Raw genomic sequence first — 21,464 nt, 5'->3', positions numbered from 1 at the left:
TACGTATGCGCTTTGCTAGACAAAGTCGTCATGACATCGCCCAGTGTGATCCGGGATTTCTATTGGAGGGGCAGTTTTAGCCTATCTTCATACTGTACTGTCTTTGATGTAGTGGTATCCTGTGGTTCGCTGTCCTAAACCAGGAAAAACAGTCGCGTAAGTCATTGTGAGATGGCTCAACAATTGTTATTAAAAGTAATTTGCAATCATCAGGGAACATTGAACTATGCAGATCTGGCAGATATTGGGTGTGGGGCAGATATGATCTGCGCTCTTGATAAACTTGTTGAAAACGATTTATGTTCTATAGCAGTGTGTAATGGAAATGAACGCATTTTTGCGAAAACGAAAGTTAGACGCTGCAAGGCTCAGCAATGTGATGGCTGCAATGATTTACATCTATGTAAATTGTATCTATTTGGGGACTGCAAGAATAGTATCGGAAGGTAAGCATAAAATGTGTTTTATACGATATGGGCTAAATAAACTGCGTTTAGACAGGCAATCCAATTCTGAACTTGTTTCCATAATCTGATCTTTTTTAGAGCTGATGTGATTGGACAGAGGACCAATTATTGAAAAAATATCAGAATTGGGCTGCCTGTCTAAACGCAACGATAAGACCAGAGAAGTCTTAAAGTAGGACAGTTTGTTTTGCATGGCCTGGTTAAACTCATCCGGGGCACCAGGCCATGCAAAACGAACTCGCCCAATGTTAGAATGCGTGCATACACATTAAATGTATCATTGCAACTGGTTATTACTATTATTACATTTGAGGTATTTCAGACCAAAACTTGAAAAGTCAACAGTGTTGAAAGATTCAATGGGGTTTAGATGTTGAATTAATTCAGCAAACTGAATTGTGCCTTGCATGTTTATTGACCTGTTTATTAACACTTTGACTCCCAGACGGACATGCCGCTTTGGCCATGACCTGCACTCTGAACACAACTCCATAGTTTTGAGAGAGCATAAACTTGAGACGCTGAGTAGACAGGAACTCCGGCAGCTATTATTACAGAATGACAACTCCCTCCTTCCACCGGTAAGAGCCAACCGTTTACCTCTAAGTGCTGATGTGGATCAGTGGAATATGTGTGTGTGTGTGTGTGTGCGTGTGCGTGCGTGCAGGGCCAGCTCCAGGCATAAGCGACATAAGCAAGGGGGTGGGGGAATCTATTGGATCTCAATTTATTGTTGGGAGTTAGAATAGTGTAATACACAAGGTGCAATTTCAAAATGTGTTTGTGTATCAGCAATTTTTCTCTTATTAGGTCAGTCATTGACAGTCACTCAATTAGTCATGTCAGCTAACCATTCTGAGATTGGTACGTTAGTTTATCCAGCTATCTAAACTTGTAGTAGTCATTGCTTAAAACCAACTTGGTATGCAGTACACATGCCCAGGGCCGCTGACCTCCGGAGGGCCCCCATTGATTTTGTTAGTTACTCTCACTCAGATATCATTAACAAGGCATAAATTATGGCAAAATGTGTGAGGGGGCAACCAAATCTCTCTTAGAGGCCCCAAAAGGATATAACCTGCCGTGTGTGTGTGTGTGTGACTGATGAAGAGGTGCTGTCTGCGCATATTAAAATCCATTTGAATTCAATCACTCTTTGACAGAATCCCATTTTATGTAAATCAAACTTTCCATATGTTTGCCCATGGAAGAAGTGGTCAGAAAGTGATCTTCTGGACTTGAACAGTAGGCTGTGCATGTTCGTCCACTCCGAAATAATTCCGGCATCCAAACTTCATGTACACTCGTGCCATTTGATGAATGGAAATAGACATCTGTTACAAAACACCAAAAAGTGCACCTAATTACCATTCATTAGCCTACGTTAACTGACAAATGTACCTTTTTTGTAGCCTGAAAAGTTAGAACACCTGAAATGGGGCTGAAACTGTCCTGGGAAAACTGGGATGGTCAGCCTAACACACACGGTCAACTTTACTAGACTAGGCTACAATGTGTTTTACCATGAACTTCAAATATGCCTACCGGTAGCCAATGGTGAAGTGGTAAAATCAATAGGTGGGTGAACTCTGATTGCCGGTCAATGCATTTTTCTGAAAAAGGTGGGTAAATGGCGTTTACTTGCGTTTACCCTCCAGTAGGCCCACAGCACTGCCGGTAGCCTACCCTGTCAACCGAGACAATTTTACACACGTGAACACACGCAGAACAGGTAGCCTACATTCAATATAATAGGCCTATGATTTGAATCAAAACATATTTACACCCAACAGTGCATACGGAAAGTATCCAGACCCCTTGACTTTTTTCACATTTTGCTACATTACAGCCTTATTCCAAAATTGATTTTTTTAAATAGCCCATTGTGACAAAGTAAAAACAGGTTTTTAGAAAATGTTGCAAATAAAAAAATATAAAAAACGGAAATAGCACATTTACATAAGTGTTCAGACCCTTTACTCAATACTTTGTTGAAGCACCTTTGGCAGTGATTACAGCCTTGAGTCTTCTTGGGTATGACGCTACAAGCTTTGCTAGACAAAGTCGTCATGACATCGCCCAGTGTGATCCGGGATTTCTATTGGAGGGGCAGTTTTAGCCTATCTTCATACTGTACTGTCTTTGATGTAGTGGTATCCTGTGGTTCGCTGTCCTAAACCAGGAAAAACAGTCGCGTAAGTCATTGTGAGATGGCTCAACAATTGTTATTAAAAGTAATTTGCAATCATCAGGGAACATTGAACTATGCAGATCTGGCAGATATTGGGTGTGGGGCAGATATGATCTGCGCTCTTGATAAACTTGTTGAAAACGATTTATGTTCTATAGCAGTGTGTAATGGAAATGAACGCATTTTTGCGAAAACGAAAGTTAGACGCTGCAAGGCTCAGCAATGTGATGGCTGCAATGATTTACATCTATGTAAATTGTATCTATTTGGGGACTGCAAGAATAGTATCGGAAGGTAAGCATAAAATGTGTTTTATACGATATGGGCTAAATAAACTGCGTTTAGACAGGCAATCCAATTCTGAACTTGTTTCCATAATCTGATTTTTTTTAGAGCTGATGTGATTGGACAGAGGACCAATTATTGAAAAAATATCAGAATTGGGCTGCCTGTCTAAACGCAACGATAAGACCAGAGAAGTCTTAAAGTAGGACAGTTTGTTTTGCATGGCCTGGTTAAACTCATCCGGGGCACCAGGCCATGCAAAACGAACTCGCCCAATGTTAGAATGCGTGCATACACATTAAATGTATCATTGCAACTGGTTATTACTATTATTACATTTGAGGTATTTCAGACCAAAACTTGAAAAGTCAACAGTGTTGAAAGATTCAATGGGGTTTAGATGTTGAATTAATTCAGCAAACTGAATTGTGCCTTGCATGTTTATTGACCTGTTTATTAACACTTTGACTCCCAGACGGACATGCCGCTTTGGCCATGACCTGCACTCTGAACACAACTCCATAGTTTTGAGAGAACATAAACTTGAGACGCTGAGTAGACAGGAACTCCGGCAGCTATTATTACAGAATGACAACTCCCTCCTTCCACCGGTAAGAGCCAACCGTTTACCTCTAAGTGCTGATGTGGATCAGTGGAATATGTGTGTGTGTGTGTGCGTGCGTGCAGGGCCAGCTCCAGGCATAAGCGACATAAGCAAGGGGGTGGGGGAATCTATCGGATCTCAATTTATTGTTGGGAATTAGAATAGTGTAATACACAAGGTGCAATTTCAAAATTTGTTTGTGTATCAGCAATTTTTCTCTTATTAGGTCAGTCATTGACAGTCACTCAATTAGTCATGTCAGCTAACCATTCTGAGATTGGTACGCTACGCTACAAGCTTGGCCCACCTGTACTTCTTCCATTGGCGCCTTATCTCAGCTCACTGGTCACGATGGCAACACCCATCCGTAGCACGCGCTCCAGCAGGTGTATCTCACTGATCATCCCTAAAGCCAACACCTCATTTGGCCGCCTCTCGTTCCAGTACTCTGCTGCCTGTGACTGGAACGAATTGCAAAAATCGCTGAAGTTGGAGACTTTTATCTCCCTCACCAACTTCAAACATCAGCTATCTGAGCAGCTAACCGATCGCTGCAGCTGTACATAGTCTATTGGTAAATAGCCCACCCATTTTCACCTACCACATCCCCATACTGTTTTTATTTATTTACTTTTCTGCTCTTTTGCACACCAATATCTCTACCTGTACATGACCATCTGATCATTTATCACTCCAGTGTTAATCTGCAAAATTGTAATTATTCGCCTACCTCATGCCTTTTGCACACATTGTATATAGACTCCCCCTTTGTTTTCTACTGTGTTATTGACTTGTTAATTGTTTACTCCATGTGTAACTCTGTGTTGTCTGCTCATACTGCTATGCTTTATCTTGGCCAGGTCGCAGTTGCAAATGAGAACTTGTTCTCAACTAGCCTACCTGGTTAAATAAAGGTGAAATAAAAAAATAAAATAAAAAATGTTTTTGGGGTGTTTCTCCCATTCTTCTCTGCAGATCCTCTCAAGCTCTGTCAGGTTGGATGGGGAGCGTCGCTGCACAGCTATTTTCAGGTCTCCAGAGATGTTCGATTGGGTTCAAGTCCGGGCTTTTGCTGGGCCACTCAAGGACATTCAGAGACTTATCCTGAAGCCACTCCAGCGTTGTCTTGGCTGTGTGCTTAGAGTTGTTTTCCTGTTGGAAGGTGAACCTTTGCTCCAGTCCGAGGTCATGAGCAGGCTATCATCAAGGATCTCTCTGTACTTTGCTCCATTCATATTTTCCTTGATCCCGACTAGTCTCCCAGTCCCTGCCGCTGAAAAACATCCCCACAGCATGGTGCTGCCACCACCGTGCTTCACCATAGGGATAGTGCCAGGTTTCCTCCAGGCGTGTCGCTTGTCATTCAAGAAAAACCTCAATGTAGCTTATAGATTTAAATTGCACAGGAATTATACATTTACAGTACATTCCGAAAGTATTCAGACCCATTCCCTCTTTCCACATTTTGTTACATTACAGCCTTATTCTAAGGATCCGCCCCTTTTTTTCAATTTTCGCCTAAAATGACATACCCAAATCTAACTGCCTGTAGCTCAGGCCCTGAAGCAAGGATATGCATATTGTTGATACCATTTGAATGGAAACACTTTGAAGTTTGTGGAAATGTGAAAGGAATGTATGAGAATATAACACATTAGATCTGGTAAAAGATAATACAAAGGGAAAAAAAAACGTTTGTTTTGTATTTTTTTATACCATCATCTTTGAAATGCAAGAGAAAGGGCATAATGAATTATTCTAGCCCAGGTGCAATTTAGACTTTGGCCACTAGATGGCAGCACTGTATGTGCAAAGTTTTAGAGCGATCCAATGGACTTTTGCATATCTATTCAAAATGTTGTATCAAGACTGCCCAAATGTGCCTAATTGGTTTATTGATACATTTTCAAGTTCAGAATTGTGCACTCTCCTCAAACAATTGCATGCTATTCTTTCACTCTAATAGCTACTGTAAATTGGACAGTGCAGTTAGATTAACAAGAATTGAAGCTTTCTGCCCATATCAGATATGTCTTTGTCCTGGGATTTTTTGTTTGTTTCTTACAACCTCATGCTAATCGCATTAGCCTACGTTAGCTCAACCGTCCCTCGGACGGGACACCGATCCTGAAGAAGTTTTAAATGGATCAAATAGTTTTCCCTCCCTCATCAATCCACACACAATACCCCATAATGACAAAGCGAAAACAGTATTTTTTAGTTTTTTGCAAATCTATTTAAAAAAAACAACAGATACCTCATTTACATAAGTGTTCAGACCCTTTGCTTTGAGACTCGAAATTGAGCTCAGGTGCATCCTGTTTCCATTGATCATCCCTGAGATGTTTCTACAACTTCATTGGAGTCCGCCTGTGGTAAATTCAATTGATTGGACATTATTTGGAAAGGCACACACCTGACTATATAAGGTCCCATAGTTGAGAGTGCATGTCAGAGCAAAAACCAAGCCATGAGGTCGAAGGAATTGTCCATAGAGCTCCGAGACAGGATTTTGTGAATGCACAGATCTGGGGAAGGATACCAAAAAATGTCTGAAACATTGAAGGTCTCCAAGAACACAGTGGCTTCCATTATTCTTCAATGGAAGATGTAAAGGGTCTGAATACTTATGTAAATGTGATAGCTCAGGTTTTTCTTTTCATAAATTAGGAAAAATTTCTCAATCTGTTTTTGCTTTGGCGTTATGGGGGGGGAGAGAATAAGGCTGTAATGTAACAAAATGTGGAAAAAGTCAAGCGGTCTGAATACTTTGAATGCACTGTATGGATTTTTAATGGTATTGTTTTCTCTTTATTCAACCCACCCGCCACACACCCGCCATTCAGCCACACCATATTTAATGACCTTATACCTGCCCTCCCCGCGGATATAACCACGGGGACTGCAAGTTATAATTCAACCCGCATATTGCTACTTCACATTGCTACTTCACATTGCTACTTAAGAATAATTTAGCTAGTACACCATTGAAATGTAAATTGAAATTTTAACTTCTAATTTCCACCACAAAGATGTCACGTTCTTCAAAATGAGCGACCAAGGTGCATTGAGTTCCACGTCTTTTTAATACAAAGTGAAACTAGAACCAAAACTTACAAAGAACGTGAAGTTGAAGTGCCCTAACACAAACAATATCCCACAAATGCAGTTGGGTAAAAATCCTACCTAAATATGATCCCCAATTAGAGGCAACGATTACCAGCTGCCTCTAATTGGGAACCACACAAACCACCAATCTAGAAATCTAAAAACAAAATAACCCCCCCAGTCACGCTCTGACCTAAACAACATAGAGAACCGAGGGCTCTCTATGGTCAGGGCGTGACAAAAGATGACCACAGGTCCACACACCGTTGAATGTCAACTTAAAATGGTCATGTTGTCTATTCTATTGTCTATTTCTTATGATTTCAATAGGTTTCCTGTGGAGGATTGACAGTATAATTTAAAACCACAGATTTTCCATTTCAAGTCAACATTATCTGATATGTACACCTCCAATAATCTTTCTGGTAAGAAAGTAGACATTTCAATTGTATTCCCATTTTAGTACATTTATCAGCCAAAACATGACACCCACTCTGTATTCTAAAACATGTTGTGTCTCAACAGATAGCGGGCAACTTTATATGATCTAAAATCTAACATTTTTTATAATTGTCGTAAAAAATGTTAACCCTTTACACTCGTACCTGTATACATGTTAAAAATGGCAGATTTGGGCAAGCATAAATTGGAACGCAGTGGCTGTACAGTAAGATGCTGTACATGTTGTCAGACCTTAGGCTCTGTGCTTCACAGCGCTGTATGGGTTTTGACTGACAGACGTTCTCAACTTGAGCCCCGCGCGCGACACGAAGTTGCCCCCATCCTTCCCGCTAATTGGGCAACTTTTGTAAATGTTCTGTTGACTGAGTGAGAAAAATGCTGTTAAGTAAGAGGACTCAATGTACAATATCTTGAAATATGAGACGTTGAGGATTATAATAAATGCTGCTTTGATGTCATACAAGCAAGCCAAACACCTGTCCAAATGTGCACTTCACATTTTCTTATCATAAAACTCATATCATATACAGTGTCAACGTTTATGATCACTGTTTGTACAGTTACAATATGACATGGCATCCTACCCTGAACAGAATAAGCCTGTTTGTCCACTGTGAATTTATTTTGCTGTTGCACAGGCACGTGCATGTATTCATGAATCCTTTTCTATGTGCACCAAAATTACAATCGGTTTCCTGAACTGCAAAAAGTGAAAAGCCTGACACTGTAATATCATATTTTATAACTTAGCTAGTCTTGTTGGCAATAGAACAAGCTTTCAAATCATGCACACCTGGCTCAGATTGCAATTGATAAAAATCGCTACAGGTGGCTATATCGGTCAGGACTAGTAAAGGCCCAAATTGTGATTTTTCTTTTTTTTTAATTCAAAATGTCTTGATTTTTTATTATTATGATTTTTTATTTATTATGATACTTCAGGGGGTGCGCAGCACCCCTACTTCCCGCGGCTATGGGAAAAACCAATGGCGATGAGGCATTTATAGCACACTTCAGACAACCACGGCCAATATGACTGTACAGCAAATGTTGCAATGGTAAAATGTTTGATACAATTTTCGCCTGACATTTTCACTCTAATTCCTGCCTAATATGTTGTATTTTTATTACCAATTTAGATATTTTGAATAATGTGAAAGGCATTTTGCACTGATTCATACAGTATAATGGTTTAAAAACTGCATTTGTATAGTATTACCGTTATAGCCACATACTCTACACTCCCATTAAACAACTCTAAATCGCTTTGGCACAGTCATTACTTGCCAATAATGTTGCATAAACGTTTGAAAGGTCTATCATTTTTACTGAACACAATTAAATGCTTTCAATTGCCCACTTATAGGCATGACCCATTTTTAGGTAACTTTATTAACAATGTGACATTCTGCTTGAAATAACATGTAGGTTAATGAAATAATCTAAAGAAAAATGTGATAATTTATTAGCCTAGTGGTAGGCATATATCATGTGAATTAGGCCTCATGTAAAATCATTGTCAAAAGCGCAAGAGGTACTGTTGCATGTAGGTCTAGATTATTTATGGGTTGATCATATACAAATATCAAAACATTCTTTCAACTCCAAAGCAATTGCCTGTCTATGGTGCCGGATCCACTGACTCACTGCCCTTTTCTATATCAAGACACCCGCTGGTAACTCTTATCTGGTTGGGACAGTTCATGACGTGTCCTGAACATCTGTCGTCTAGGTGTGATCCTTGCGACTAAAGATGCTTCTTGCATAGCTTTTTTATTGTCTCTATGCTCAGCATTTATGGACAATTGTCTACCCTGAGATGCTTTGTGGATACGACCCCAACTCTCAGAATCTCGAAGAGGTCGTTGCCCTGATCAGTGAGATGCACGCCATCCCTAAGGTACTGCCCAGGGATACAGTACTTTATGGCAGAGTGGCAGATTGTGGGCATGCGCCTGTCACAGAGAAATGCAAACACCAGCTGGTTGACAGAGCGCTGTGCCATCTCTACGCGCTTGTTGATGTTCCCCATCCCACTGAAACATCCAACTCCTCCACTGTGGGATGTCAGAGTAGGTCACCGTTGTCAGATATCCAGATGACTACCTCCAAATCAGCTCACATCTGACGCAACAGGGCTGTCTCCTTTGTGTGTCCCACGTCGCTTCCACCGATGTGGATGACTATGATGCATTCACAGTCACACCTCGCCTTGGTGAGAGAGAATCATTCAGAACCCTTCCATTGCGGACAGCTCATCCATTTTTTGCTCTCCTGTAGTCATCTAGCCACATTGTGTAATCGCATAGTAAATATTTGCTTCAGTCTTTGTTTCCTTGCTCTCACCAATTTGCTTTGAGCAATGATCAGTAGGATAATGAGCTGGGATCTTATCAATAAATAAAATGCACAACATTGTGAGGGTTCACAAGGAGAGCATCTGTTAAGCTGTATGATAATGTTGAATAATCACTTTCTGGTGAAATTAAAAACAAAAAATGACGTTTTAAGTGAGAGTAGGCATTGGTCTGAAGCCGAAAAAGAAATGAAATTCACATGAGCACCACAATGCCTATTCCACCCATGCTCTACCAAGGTTTTCCAGCACACAGCTTTGACCTACTACAGTAGCTATGTTGGTATTGTACTTCAAACTGTGTAGGCAGGTTGCTTAGGATTCAAACCTTCTCAAACAGCCGAATTCATCCTCTTCAGGGTGATAATGGACTGTACAGTGTATTATCGTTGCATAACCATCTTTACTGCAAAAATAAATATAAGTACAAACAACCTTAAGCGACATCTTATTTTGACATTTTGACATCGGTAATGAACTGTCCATTGATCAGCACAGCAATTGATAAAACAGGACCCTGTTTGAAACACAAGTGGTTCTGAGTCAATATTACGTATTAAGCCAACAGTTACAGAAATGAAGAATGCAGACCACCACCTGTTGGGCACATACTGACTAAAAAAGGATGTTATTTTTTCAATGACATGTATTGCTAAAATAAAGGTTTAAGAAAATACAGGGAGGCACCACATTGCTGCAAGACAAAACAGTTCAATCAAGCCTGATGGTCAGGTAAGTATAAAAGCAGAGCTTGCTTAAATTTAAAAAAAAATGAAAGCATGAAAAGGTAGCGTAATGGTATAATGTCTTACTGTGGTGGGTGAATAATCCAATGCTTTACCTTGTATGCGGTACAAACCACATTATTGTGGAAGCACCTATTCTCACTTAAAACATATTTTTTTATTTTTAATCTCTTGAATGTTTTGGCATTAAGGTCCAAAAACTGTAGCACTTCTGCAATGGGTAAATATGTATGGAATGTTCTGTTCAAATTAATAGGGGTTCTGTCACAAAGTGATTGAATTTAAATGGATTTACCCAATAGCTCTGTGTGTTCATCTCATGCTTTCTTGCATAAGCAAGTATTTTAAAAGCCTTGTCACTCACTCTTTCAGGTGTGCAACTCTTATAACAAAGGCACTAGGCCATATGGCAACTGCCCGGATCAGGAGGGGTGCAGGAGACTTCACGTGTGTGACAGGTACATCAGAGGAACCTGTTCCTCGGGAGCCGACTGCAACAGGTGTCATGACTTCTTTGAGCCCCACCCACTGAGGACCCTGCAGCAGAGGGGAGTGCCAAACGATCTAATGGCGTCCATGTTGTCCACCTACCAGAACATCCAGGCCATGAAAAGTGAAGGTGCCGGCGGTGCTGCTTCTATCAACAGGCCCCAGAGCTGTCCTCAGAGAAACACAGGTAGACGGCTGCAGGAACAAACATCAGGGTTGTGTTCAGTGAGGAATAATGTTTCAGAACAGTCACTATACAGTGGGGCAAAAAGTATTTAGTCAGCCACCAATTGTGCAAGTTCTCCCACTTAAAAAGATGAGAGAGGTCTGTAATTTTCATCATAGGTACACTTCAACTATGACAGACAAAATAAGAAAAAAAATCTGGGAGGATTTTTTATGAATTTATTTGCAAATTATGGTGGAAAGTATTTGGTCACCTACAAACAAGCAAGATTTCTGGCTCTCACAGACCTGTAACTTCTTCTTTAATAGGCTCCTCTGTCCTCCACTCGTTACCTGTATTAATGGCACCTGTTTGAACTTGTTATCAGTATAAAAGACACCTGTCCACAACCTCAAACAGTCACACTCCAAACTCCACTATGGCCAAGACCAAAGAGCTGTCAAAGGACACCAGAAACAAAATTGTAGACCTGCACCAGGCTGGGAAGACTGAATCTGCAATAGGTAAGCTTGGTTTAAAGAAATCAACTGTGGGAGCAATTATTAGGAAATGGAAGACATACAAGACCACTGATAATCTCCCTCGACCTGGGGCTCCACGCAAGATCTCACCCCGTGGGGTCAAAATGATCACAAGAACGGTGATTAAAAATCCCAGAACCACACGGGGGGACCTAGTGAATGACCTGCAGAGAGCTTGGACCAAAGTAACAAAGCCTACCATCAGTAACACACTACGCCGCCAGGGACTCATATCCTGCAGTGCCAGACGTGTCTCCCTGCTTAAGCCAGTACATGTCCAGGCCCGTCTGAAGTTTGCTAGAGAGCATTTGGATGACCCAGAAGAAGATTGGGAGAATGTCATATGGTCAGATGAAACCAAAATATAACATTTGGTAAAAACTCAACTCGTCGTGTTTGGAGGACAAAGAATGCTGAGTTGCATCCAAAGAACACCATACCTACTGTGAAGCATGGGGGTGGAAACATCATGCTTTGGGGCTGTTTTTCTGCAAAGGGACCAGGACGACTGATCCGTGTAAAGGAAAGAATGAATGGGGCCATGTATCGTGAGATTTTGAGTGAAAACCTCCTTCCATCAGCAAGGGCATTGAAGATGAAACGTGGCTGTGTCTTTCAGCATGACAATGATCCCAAACACACTGCCCGGGTAATGAAGGAGTGGCTTCGTAAGAAGCATTTCAAGGTCCTAGAGTGGCCTAGCCAGTCTCCAGATCTCAACCCCATAGAAAATCTTTGCAGGGAGTTGAAAGTCTGTGTTGCCCAGCAACAGCCCCAAAACATCACTGCTCTAAAGGAGATCTGCATGGAGGAATGGGCCAAAATACCAGCAACAGTGTGTGAAAACCTTGTGAAGACTTACAGAAAATGTTTGACCTCTGTCATGGCCAACAAAGGGTATATAACAAAGTATTGAGATAAACTTTTGTTATTGACCAAATACTTATTTTCCACCATACTTTGCAAATAAATTCATTAAAAAATCCTACAATGTGATTTTCTGGATTTTTTTTCTCATTTTGTCTCTCATAGTTGAAGTGTACCTATGATGACTTAATCTTTTTAAGTGGGAGAACTTGCACAATTGGTGGCTGACTAAATACTTTTTTGCCCCACTGTAGTTGTCTGCATACCCTTACTTGGAAGTTATTTCTCTATGGACTTGCTTGCCAGCCAGGGTTGGGGCTCAATTCTATTTAAATTCCAGACCAGTCAATTAAATAAGTACAATGAAATTCCAATTCTCTGAAATGCTTTTCAATAACTAGGTTTCCATGAAACCTTTTTATGCAAGTAAAGTACAGTTGAATTCAGAAGTTTACATACACATACACACAAATTTCTTGTTAACAAACTATAGTTTTGACAAGTCAGTTAGGACATCTACAGTTTAGAAAATTCCAGAAAATGATGTCATGGCTTTAGAAGCTTCTAATAGGCTAATTGACATCATTTGAGTCAATTGGAGGTGTACCTGTGGATGTATTTCCAGGCCTACCTTCAAACTCAGTGCCTCTTTACTTGACATCATGGGAAAATCAAAAGATATCAGCCAAGACCTCAGAAAAAAATTGTAGACCTCTACAAGTCTGGTTCATCCTTGGGAGCAATTTCCAAATGCCTGAAGGTACCACATTCATCTGTACAAACAATAGTACGCAAGTATAAACACCATTGGACTATGCAGCCATCATACCGCTCAGGAAGGAGACGCGTTCTGTCTCCTAGAGATGAACGTACTTTGGTGTGAAAAGTGCAAATCAATCCCAAAACAACAGCAAAGGACCTTGTGAAGATTCTGGAGGAAACAGGTACAAAAGTATCTATATCCACAGTAAAACAAGTCCTATATCGACATAACCTGAAAGGCCGCTCAGCTAGGAAGAAACCACTGCTCCAAAACCGCCATAAAAAAGCCAGACTACGGTTTGCACATGGGGACAAAGATCATACTTTTTTGAAAAATTTCCTCTGGTCTGATGAAACAAAAATAGTACTGTTTGGTCATAATGACCATCGTTATGTTTGGAGGGAAAAGGGGGAAGCTTGCAAGCCGTAGAACACCTTCCCAACCGTGAAGCACGGTGGTGGCAGCATCATGTTGTGGGGTGCTTTGCTGCAGGAAGGACTGGTGCACTTCACAAAATAGATGGCATCATGAGGTATGAAAATTATGTGGGTGTATTGAAGCAACATCTCAAGGCATTTGTCAGGAAGTTAAAGCTTGGTCGCAAATGGGTCTTCCAAATGGACAACAACCCCAAGCATACTTCCAAAGTTGTGGAAAAATGGCTTAAGGACAACAAAGTCAAGGTATTGGAGTGGCCATCACAAAGGCCTGACCACAATCCTATAGACAATTTGTGGGCAGAACTGAAAAGGCGTGTGTGAGCAAGGAGGCCTACAAACCTGACTCAGTTACACCAGCTCTGCCAGGAGGAATGGGCCGAAATTCAGCCAACTTATTGTGGGAAGCTTGTGGAAGGCTACCCGAAACATTTGACCCAAGTTAAACAATTTAAAGGCAATGCTACCAAATACTAATTGAGTGTATGTAAACTTCTGACCCACTGGGAATGTGATGAAAGAAATAACAGCTGAAATAAATCATTCTCTCTACTATTATTCTGACATTTCACATTCTTAAAATAAAGTGGTGATCCTAACTGACCTAAGACCAGGAATCTTTTTAAATTAAATGTCAGGAATTGTGAAAAACTGAGTTTAAATGTATTTGGCTAAGGTGCACGTAAACTTCCGACTTCAACTGTACATGTTGGATGAAAAATGTCATGACAGGCCTGGGAAAAAAAATGTATTGGTAAACTTTCCAAATGTCGACATAAAAATACGCTGGACAACGTAAGTTATTATGCGAGAAAAGGCGGAAACGCTTTTAGTCCCAAATATTGAAGTAAACTTGGAGTCACGAGATGACATGTTGTGTGGTCCTCCCACTACGACTCAGCAAAGCATTCAGTTTATTAGGCCACAGACGAAACAAGTTATGATCAACTTCTCAGGGTGGTGAGAGTGCAAGGTGAGACGCTTGATGCTCCTTTCCAATAAACATTGAGGGTTTTATTCTGGTGACATGATCATCAATGCTTGGCTGCCATTTGACAAATAAAAATTATCTTGCTCTTTTGTCCATAATAATCTCATCATGTAGACTGTACCCACAACTGTATCTGCGAGCTGGTGGCTAGAGCGCACGTGCCAATACCTGAGTGGGCACATTCGCTATATAACGCAAAAACAATTATTCGGTACATGGGAATTTAACTGCAAAAGTAATGTTTCTGTGCACTATGTCATCATGCACAGCCTTTTATCCACAACAAGTCAATTTGATGGAAACACGTCTCTGGTGGGAAAATGCACAGATAGTTTGGATGGAAACCTAGCTAGTGAGGAAAATGTGGAATTGGAATTTGGTTTACTTCATGAGTGAACTGGAATTGACCTCAACCCTGTTGCCAACTTTGATTTCATGTAACTAAATGTTTGTTTGTTAATTTGTTTATTTACAGTGAGGAATGAGATCTGCCTGTTCTTTGTCAAGGAGGACTGCAAACAAGGAGGTACATTTGACGAGGGAGATATTGTGTGTGGAGGCAGAGTGACTAGAGAGGATAGCTTTCCTATGTTTCCTTTGGCAGCTGCAAGGGCTTTGCCCCATTTTTACTCAGAAAGAAGCTATGGCAGCCGGCCGGGTATATGAGTTTATCTATAACTTTCAAGGTTGTCAGTAGATACACAATACAAACCCTGTGAAACCATAATTCAGGGACAAATCTGGCTGTTACCCAGGTGCAACAATGATACTCAGAAACATATCACATCTCACTGCAAACGTATGACTTTCAGAGAAATGCTCGAGAGTCCACTTCAAAATGCCCTACAAGTGGGAAGTGAACAGTGGACAGACTTGGTCAGCTCTGCCAGAAAACGAAACAATCGAGAGAGACTTCTGTGACCCTTCTAAGATACACAGGTACAATATGTTGTTATGTCATACTTAAGGATAGACTCAGCAATTTCCGCAACAACTAAGAGCGTTGGAGCGCAAGCCTCAACTTCCCCGCTGTTTTGGTCCCGTGGCTACCACATTGTAACAGCGTGAAGCAAACCCGTGCACATATTACCGTGTGTGACTGTCCTGCATCTCGCTCATCTCCATATCTGCGGTGCTGCTTGTGGCAACGTCATTTCCCTGAGTCTATCTTTAACTAGCAAAAGTTTTTTTTTTAACCATGAACCATTTTTGAACCATTTACATTTGTTATGCCTTCACAGTGAGGGAGCTGAGCGTGTGCGTTTCGACTCCATGAGCCGCGGGTTGTGGGATGTTCGTCGTCTCTCCACAGTTTCCTCTGTGACCAAGCCCACATACGTACTCACCACAGAGTGGGTGTGGTTCTGGGAGGACGAGTACGGCAAATGGATCCAGTACGCATCCATCGTAAGTGGTGTGAAGCACTCAAACAGGCTGATGTGTTACTAGGACAATAATAGAGACGGTAAACTGTTGTTCCCCTTGAATTTGAGTTTTTTTTCACAGAAAGAGATGCACAGATTGTCGTCCATCACCAGTGAAGACCTTGAGAAAAGGTTCCAGGAGGATCAAAGTGCTGTGGTGAAGTTCACTGCAGGCCAGCAGTCTTATGAGCTGAGTTTCAGAGGTAACACACATCAACACTCTTGAAAAACAGCTCTCATGTGCATCCTTCTGTAATAATAGTAATAATAATAATAATATATTTGAGTTTACAGTTATATTTACAGTTAGAGTCTAAAAGGCTACTCTTATCTACTACCGGTCAAAAGTTTTAGAACACCTACTCAGTTAAGGTTTTTCTTTATTTTTACTATTTTCTACATTGTAGAATAGTAGTGATGACATTAAAACTATGAAATAACATATATGGAATCATGTACTAACCAAAAGAATTTTAAACAAATCAAAATATATTTTATTTTGTGATTCAAATAGCCACCCTTTGCCTTGACAGCTTTGCACACTCTTGGCATTCGCTCAACCAGCTTCACCTGGAATGCTTATCCAACAGTCTTGAAGCGGTTCCCACATTTGCTGAGCACCTGTTGGCTGCTTTTCCTTCACTCTGAGGTTCAACTCATTCCAAAACATCTCAATTTGGTTGAGGTCGGGGGATTGTGGAGGCGAGGTCATCTGATGCAGCACTCCATCACTCTCCTTCCTGATAAAATAGCCCTTACACATCCTGGAGGTGTGTTTTGGGTCACTGTCCTATTGAAAAACAAATGATAGTCCCACTAAGCCCAAACTAGATGGAATGGCGTATCGCTGCAGAATGCTGTGTTAGCCATGTTGGTTAACTGTGCCTTGAATTCTAAATAAATCACAGACAGTGTCACCAGCAAAGCACACCCACACCATAACACCTCCTCCTCCATGCTTTACAGTGGGAAATACACGTGCAGAAATCATCCGTTCTCACAAAGACACGCGGTTGGAACCAAACATCTCCAATTTGGACTCCAGACCAAAGAACAGATTTCTACTGGTCTAATGTCCATTGCTCTTGTTTCTTGGCCCAAGCAAGTCTCTTACTATTATTGGTGTCCTGTAGTAGGGATTTCTTTGAGGCAATTCGACCATGAAGGCCTGATTCACACAGTCTCCTCTGAACAGTTGATGCTGAGATGTGTCTGTTACTTGAACTCTGTGAAGCATTTATTTGGGCTGCAATTTCTGAGGCTGGTAACTCTAAGAACTTATGCTCTGCAACAGAGGTAACTCTGGGTCATCCATTTCTGTGGCGGTCCCCATGAGAGCCAGTTTCATCATAACGCTTGATGGTTTTTGCGGCTGCACTTGAATAAACTTTCAAAGTTCTTGACATTTTCTGGATTGACTGGCCTTCATGTCTTAAAGTAATGATGTACTGTTGTTTCTCTTAGCTAATTTGAGCTGCTCTTGCCATAATATGGACTTGGTCTTTTACCAAATAGGGCTATCTTCTGTATACCACTCATACCTCGTCACAACACAACTGATTGGCTCAAACGCATTAAGAAGGAAAGAAATTCCACAAATTAACTTTTAAGAAGGCACACATGTTAATTGAAATGCATTCCAGGTAATACCTCATGAAGCTGGTTGAGGGAATGCCAAGTGTGTGCAAAGCTTTCATCAAAGGCAAAGGATGGAATCTCAAATATAAAATATATTTTGATTTGTTTAACAATTTTGTGGTTACTACATGATTCCATATGTGTTATTTCATAGTTTTGATGTCTTCACTATTATTCTACAATGTAAAAAAAATAGTAAAAATAAAGAAAAACCCTTGAATGAGTAGGTGTTCTAAAACTTTGGACCGGTAGTGTACACCCCTCAAATTACAGTACTAAAATCGGCAGCAGGTCGCCTAGATGTTAGAGATGTCGAACGGTAACTGTAAGGATGCTGGTTCAAATAGTTATTATTATAATTACAGACATGACTCAATTTAACGAAAGATTTGGTACTATAAGGATGGTCAGACGGCGTCCAGTCTTTGTTTCAACTGTGGACGCACAAGCTGCAAGAAGCAGGTAATATATGAATGGGAATGGACTGAGAATGAGTATATGTTATGAATCCATTTGTATTTTTTATTACACCATTTCTATATTGACCTAATAGATTATTTTTCATATGTCATTTCAGGAGAAATGGAGCACGCAACCCCTCTCAGAATTTCAGAGCTGTTCCTGGATCTTGGGACAAGTCTGCGATACCTGACATTGGATACAAGGTCACATGTTTACATGGGATTCTACTGCTTTGACTTGCAGGGAAGTCTAACATTTCCTTTCATTTGGTTTCAGCTGTGACAACCATTTTGTTTTCCCCCTCCTGCAGACAGTCACTCTTCTGAGTTCTGACAGGGACTATCAGAAGGTCCAGAGACTTTTCAACAACACCATGAGGGGCTTCCAAATCACCAGCATCGAGAGGGTCCAAAACAGGGACCTCTGGGAAGTCTTCCAGTGGTATGTTTACATCAACTCTCACACACAATCCTAGCATGTTACTTCCAAAATACTATGTAAACTCTCACAATCCCAGCATGTTACTTCCAAAATACTATGTAAACTCTCACACACAATCCCAGCATGTTACTACCAAAATACTATGTAAACCCTGGCTTGAACAAGATTATGGAGAAGCAGGAATTGAAAACCAGGGTGTGTAGAAATGGGTGTGTAGAAATGGCCAGGGTGTGTAGAAATGGGTGTGTAGAAATGGTCAGGGTGTGTAGAAATGGGTGTGTAGAAATGGTCAGGGTGTGTAGAAATGGGTGTGTAGAAATGGTCAGGGTGTGTAGAAATGCTAGACACAAAATATGAGGTGAACTTCTCCTATATTTAAAGGTTTATTAGACAAGAGAGACATAGACATACATGTTCATGTAAGAGGTCTTCAACAAATCTCACCCGGGAGGGCTGACCTAAATACTCTTGCCTATCTTTTTTCACTGCCAAAGCATTAAATCAAGGCGGAGACCTTGGGGTCGAATAGACTATACATTTGAAACGTCTTAATCGCTTAAAGACAACCATAGAACATTTTATGTCTTAGGGGCCCAGATACCAGTTACTGAGAGCTGCTTTACGGTGACCTCTGGCTTTACATATGGTACCTGGATGCCAAATTCCAGGTACCATATGGGAATAACCATCCAAAAATAGTATTCTTAACAGCAGCTAATGGTCATTTCCTCTTTCTCAGGAAAAGAGATTTGATGAAGAAAAACAACGGGGGTAAAAACAGCAAGGAGCTACATCTCTTCCACGGAACGGACCCAAAACACGTAGACGCCATTTGCAGAGATAACTTCGACTGGAGGCTGTGTGGAACCAATGGAACTACGTATGGCGAAGGTACCTCATGTTAACTAACTGTCAGAAATGTAGTCAGATTTTAGAAGCAGTCATGATCTCATGATAGTCAGTCATTTTGTTTTACTGATGATCGTCTCTGTTTGTTTAAGGGAGTTACTTTGCCAGGGATGCCAAGTACTCACACTGCTTCACCAGCCACTCAGGAGTGAGGTCCATGTTTGTTTGTCAGGTGCTTGTTGGTGACTACACAAGGGGTAATTCGGCGCTCCGTCGTCCCCCTCCAAAAGGTGAGGGAAGCCCCACTCTCTATGACAGCTGTGTGGACAATGTCCTGAACCCATCCATATATGTGGTTTTTGAAAAGCACCAGGTGTACCCCGAGTTCCTCATCAGATATGATGATGGCGTCATGCACTGGTCCACATCGGCTCCAGCTCCACTCAAGACTGTCTCTATCCAATCCACTTCCTTAACCCCAAAATCCAACCGGATTCAAGCCACAGCCCCAGCCACTACCCCAGCCAGGACACCCTCTCGTACGCTCACTACCCCAGCCAGTACCCCGTCTCACACTCTCACTAGCCCAGCCAGTACACCCTCTCGTACACTCACTACCCCAGCCAGTTCCCCCTCTTGTACGCTCACTACCCCAGCCAGTACCCCCTTTCACACACTCACTACCCCAGCCAGTACCCCCTCTCACACACTCACTACCCCAGCCAGTACACCCTCTCGTACACTCACTACCCCAGCCAGTACCCCCTCTCACACACTCACTACCCCAGCCAGTACACCCTCTCGTACACTCACTACCCCAGCCAGTACCCCCTCTCACACACTCACTACCCCAGCCAATACACCCTCTCGTACACTCACTGCCCCAGCCAGTACCCCCTCTCGTAAGCTCACTACCCCAGCCAGCACCCCCTCTCGTACCCTCACTACCCCAGCCAGTACCCCCTCTCGTGCGCTCACTACCCCAGCCAGCACCCCCTCTTATACATTCACTACCCCAGCCAGCACCCCCTCTTATACATTCACTACCCCAGCCAGCACCCCCTCTTATACATTCACTACCCCAGCCAGTACCCCCTCGTATACATTCACTACCCCAGCCAGCACCCCCTCTTATACATTCACTACCCCAGCCAGCACCCCCTCTTATACATTCACTACTCCAGCCAGTACACCCTCTCCTACACTCACGACCCCAGCCAGCACAGCCTCTCGTAGACTCGCTCCCCCAGCCAGCACCACCTCTCGTAGACTGGCTCTCCAACCCCCCACCCCTTCTCCTACACTCACTCTCTCAGCCAGCACCCTGTCTCCTGCACTTTCCCCTTTAACTGGCCCCCTATCTCTGGCTCACACCCGCTCAACAACCACTACTCACACACTCCCTGCCAGCAGTACCTCTCACTCACTATCCCCTTCATCCTCATTGAGCACACCTTATCACACACTTTCTCACTCATCATACTCCCCAACTTACACACAAACTCTCTCACACACTTCCCCCTCCACGTCAAGCAATTCTCCAAGCACACTCTCCCCCTCAGCAAGCAACCTATCTCGGGTGTTCTCTCCCTCGACAGGTGCCTTCTATCGTCCACTATCTACCACAACAAGCACCACTAGATCTCCTCCTGAGTCACTGTACAGTGTTCCAACAGCTCAAAGGAGGGACAGCAAAGAAAAGAACAAATGCCTTCTGCAATAATTTGCCTTTGTCAGGATGGAGCAGTAAGTAGAATGTTTTGATGGCAAACATCTAAAAAAGAAAAGAAAATGAGAAAGAAAATGTATTAAAATGATGAATGATCACTTCATTTGCGTATCAAAAATGTAGTATAGCTGTGTATCTTTACCTGTAAGGGCTAAATAACAGTAAAGCTGTTAACAACAAACCAGACATTTGTAATTTTGCACAAATATGAATTTGGTGAGCATGTTTCCTTTACACAGGTCTGCTGACACAGTCCATACATTTTGTAAATGAAACCAGTTTGATGTCTGTGTTTTAAACTGAATAAACTCAGAAAATCATTGATTGTCGATGTTTTTTGGACAAGCCTACTCTTTTCTAAGAGATTTGGAAACACCCTCATGTCAGAAACTTAATTTTTTGGGCAACAAAAATCCTCTTTATTTTACATTAAACTGAATCAATAAA

The 21,464-nt window shown here is 41.7% G+C and overlaps 1 protein-coding gene across 3 annotated transcripts; it reads left to right on the top strand.

The window, feature by feature from the left end:
- LOC110490768 (protein mono-ADP-ribosyltransferase PARP12) lies at nt 1-21,339 on the top strand. 3 transcript variants are annotated; one of them, XM_036944823.1, is made up of 12 exons: nt 1-446; nt 913-1,048; nt 10,592-10,895; nt 14,950-15,000; nt 15,287-15,413; nt 15,716-15,881; nt 15,981-16,101; nt 17,902-17,998; nt 18,114-18,201; nt 18,309-18,439; nt 19,179-19,330; nt 19,441-21,339. In XM_036944823.1, the coding sequence occupies exons 1-12, from the start codon at nt 172-174 to the stop codon at nt 21,009-21,011; spliced, it is 3,219 nt and encodes a 1,072-aa protein (XP_036800718.1). In that variant the 5' UTR covers nt 1-171; the 3' UTR covers nt 21,012-21,339. The 3 variants fall into 3 exon arrangements, with proteins under 3 accessions (XP_036800718.1, XP_036800719.1, XP_036800720.1); XM_036944824.1 differs by lacking the exons at nt 1-446; nt 913-1,048 and adding exons at nt 2,514-2,952; nt 3,419-3,554; XM_036944825.1 differs by lacking the exons at nt 1-446; nt 913-1,048 and having other exon boundaries at nt 6,260-10,895.
- Nucleotides 21,340-21,464: the final 125 nt, after the last annotated feature.

Source organism: Oncorhynchus mykiss, chromosome 15, assembly GCF_013265735.2.
Source record: "Oncorhynchus mykiss isolate Arlee chromosome 15, USDA_OmykA_1.1, whole genome shotgun sequence".
Taxonomy (NCBI): domain Eukaryota; kingdom Metazoa; phylum Chordata; class Actinopteri; order Salmoniformes; family Salmonidae; genus Oncorhynchus; species Oncorhynchus mykiss.
The sequence above is the reverse complement of the archived record's forward strand: the minus strand, read 5'-3'. Positions and strand labels throughout refer to the sequence as shown.

Coding starts and splice junctions, on each gene's coding strand:
- LOC110490768 (XM_036944823.1), top strand. CDS start 172: ATGGCTCAACAATTGTTATTAAAAGTAATTTGCAATCATCAGGGAACA. Junction 15,414..15,715: donor GACCCTTCTAAGATACACAG/GTACAATATGTT, acceptor ATGCCTTCACAG/TGAGGGAGCTGAGCGTGTGC. Junction 18,202..18,308: donor TACCTGACATTGGATACAAG/GTCACATGTTTA, acceptor CCCCTCCTGCAG/ACAGTCACTCTTCTGAGTTC.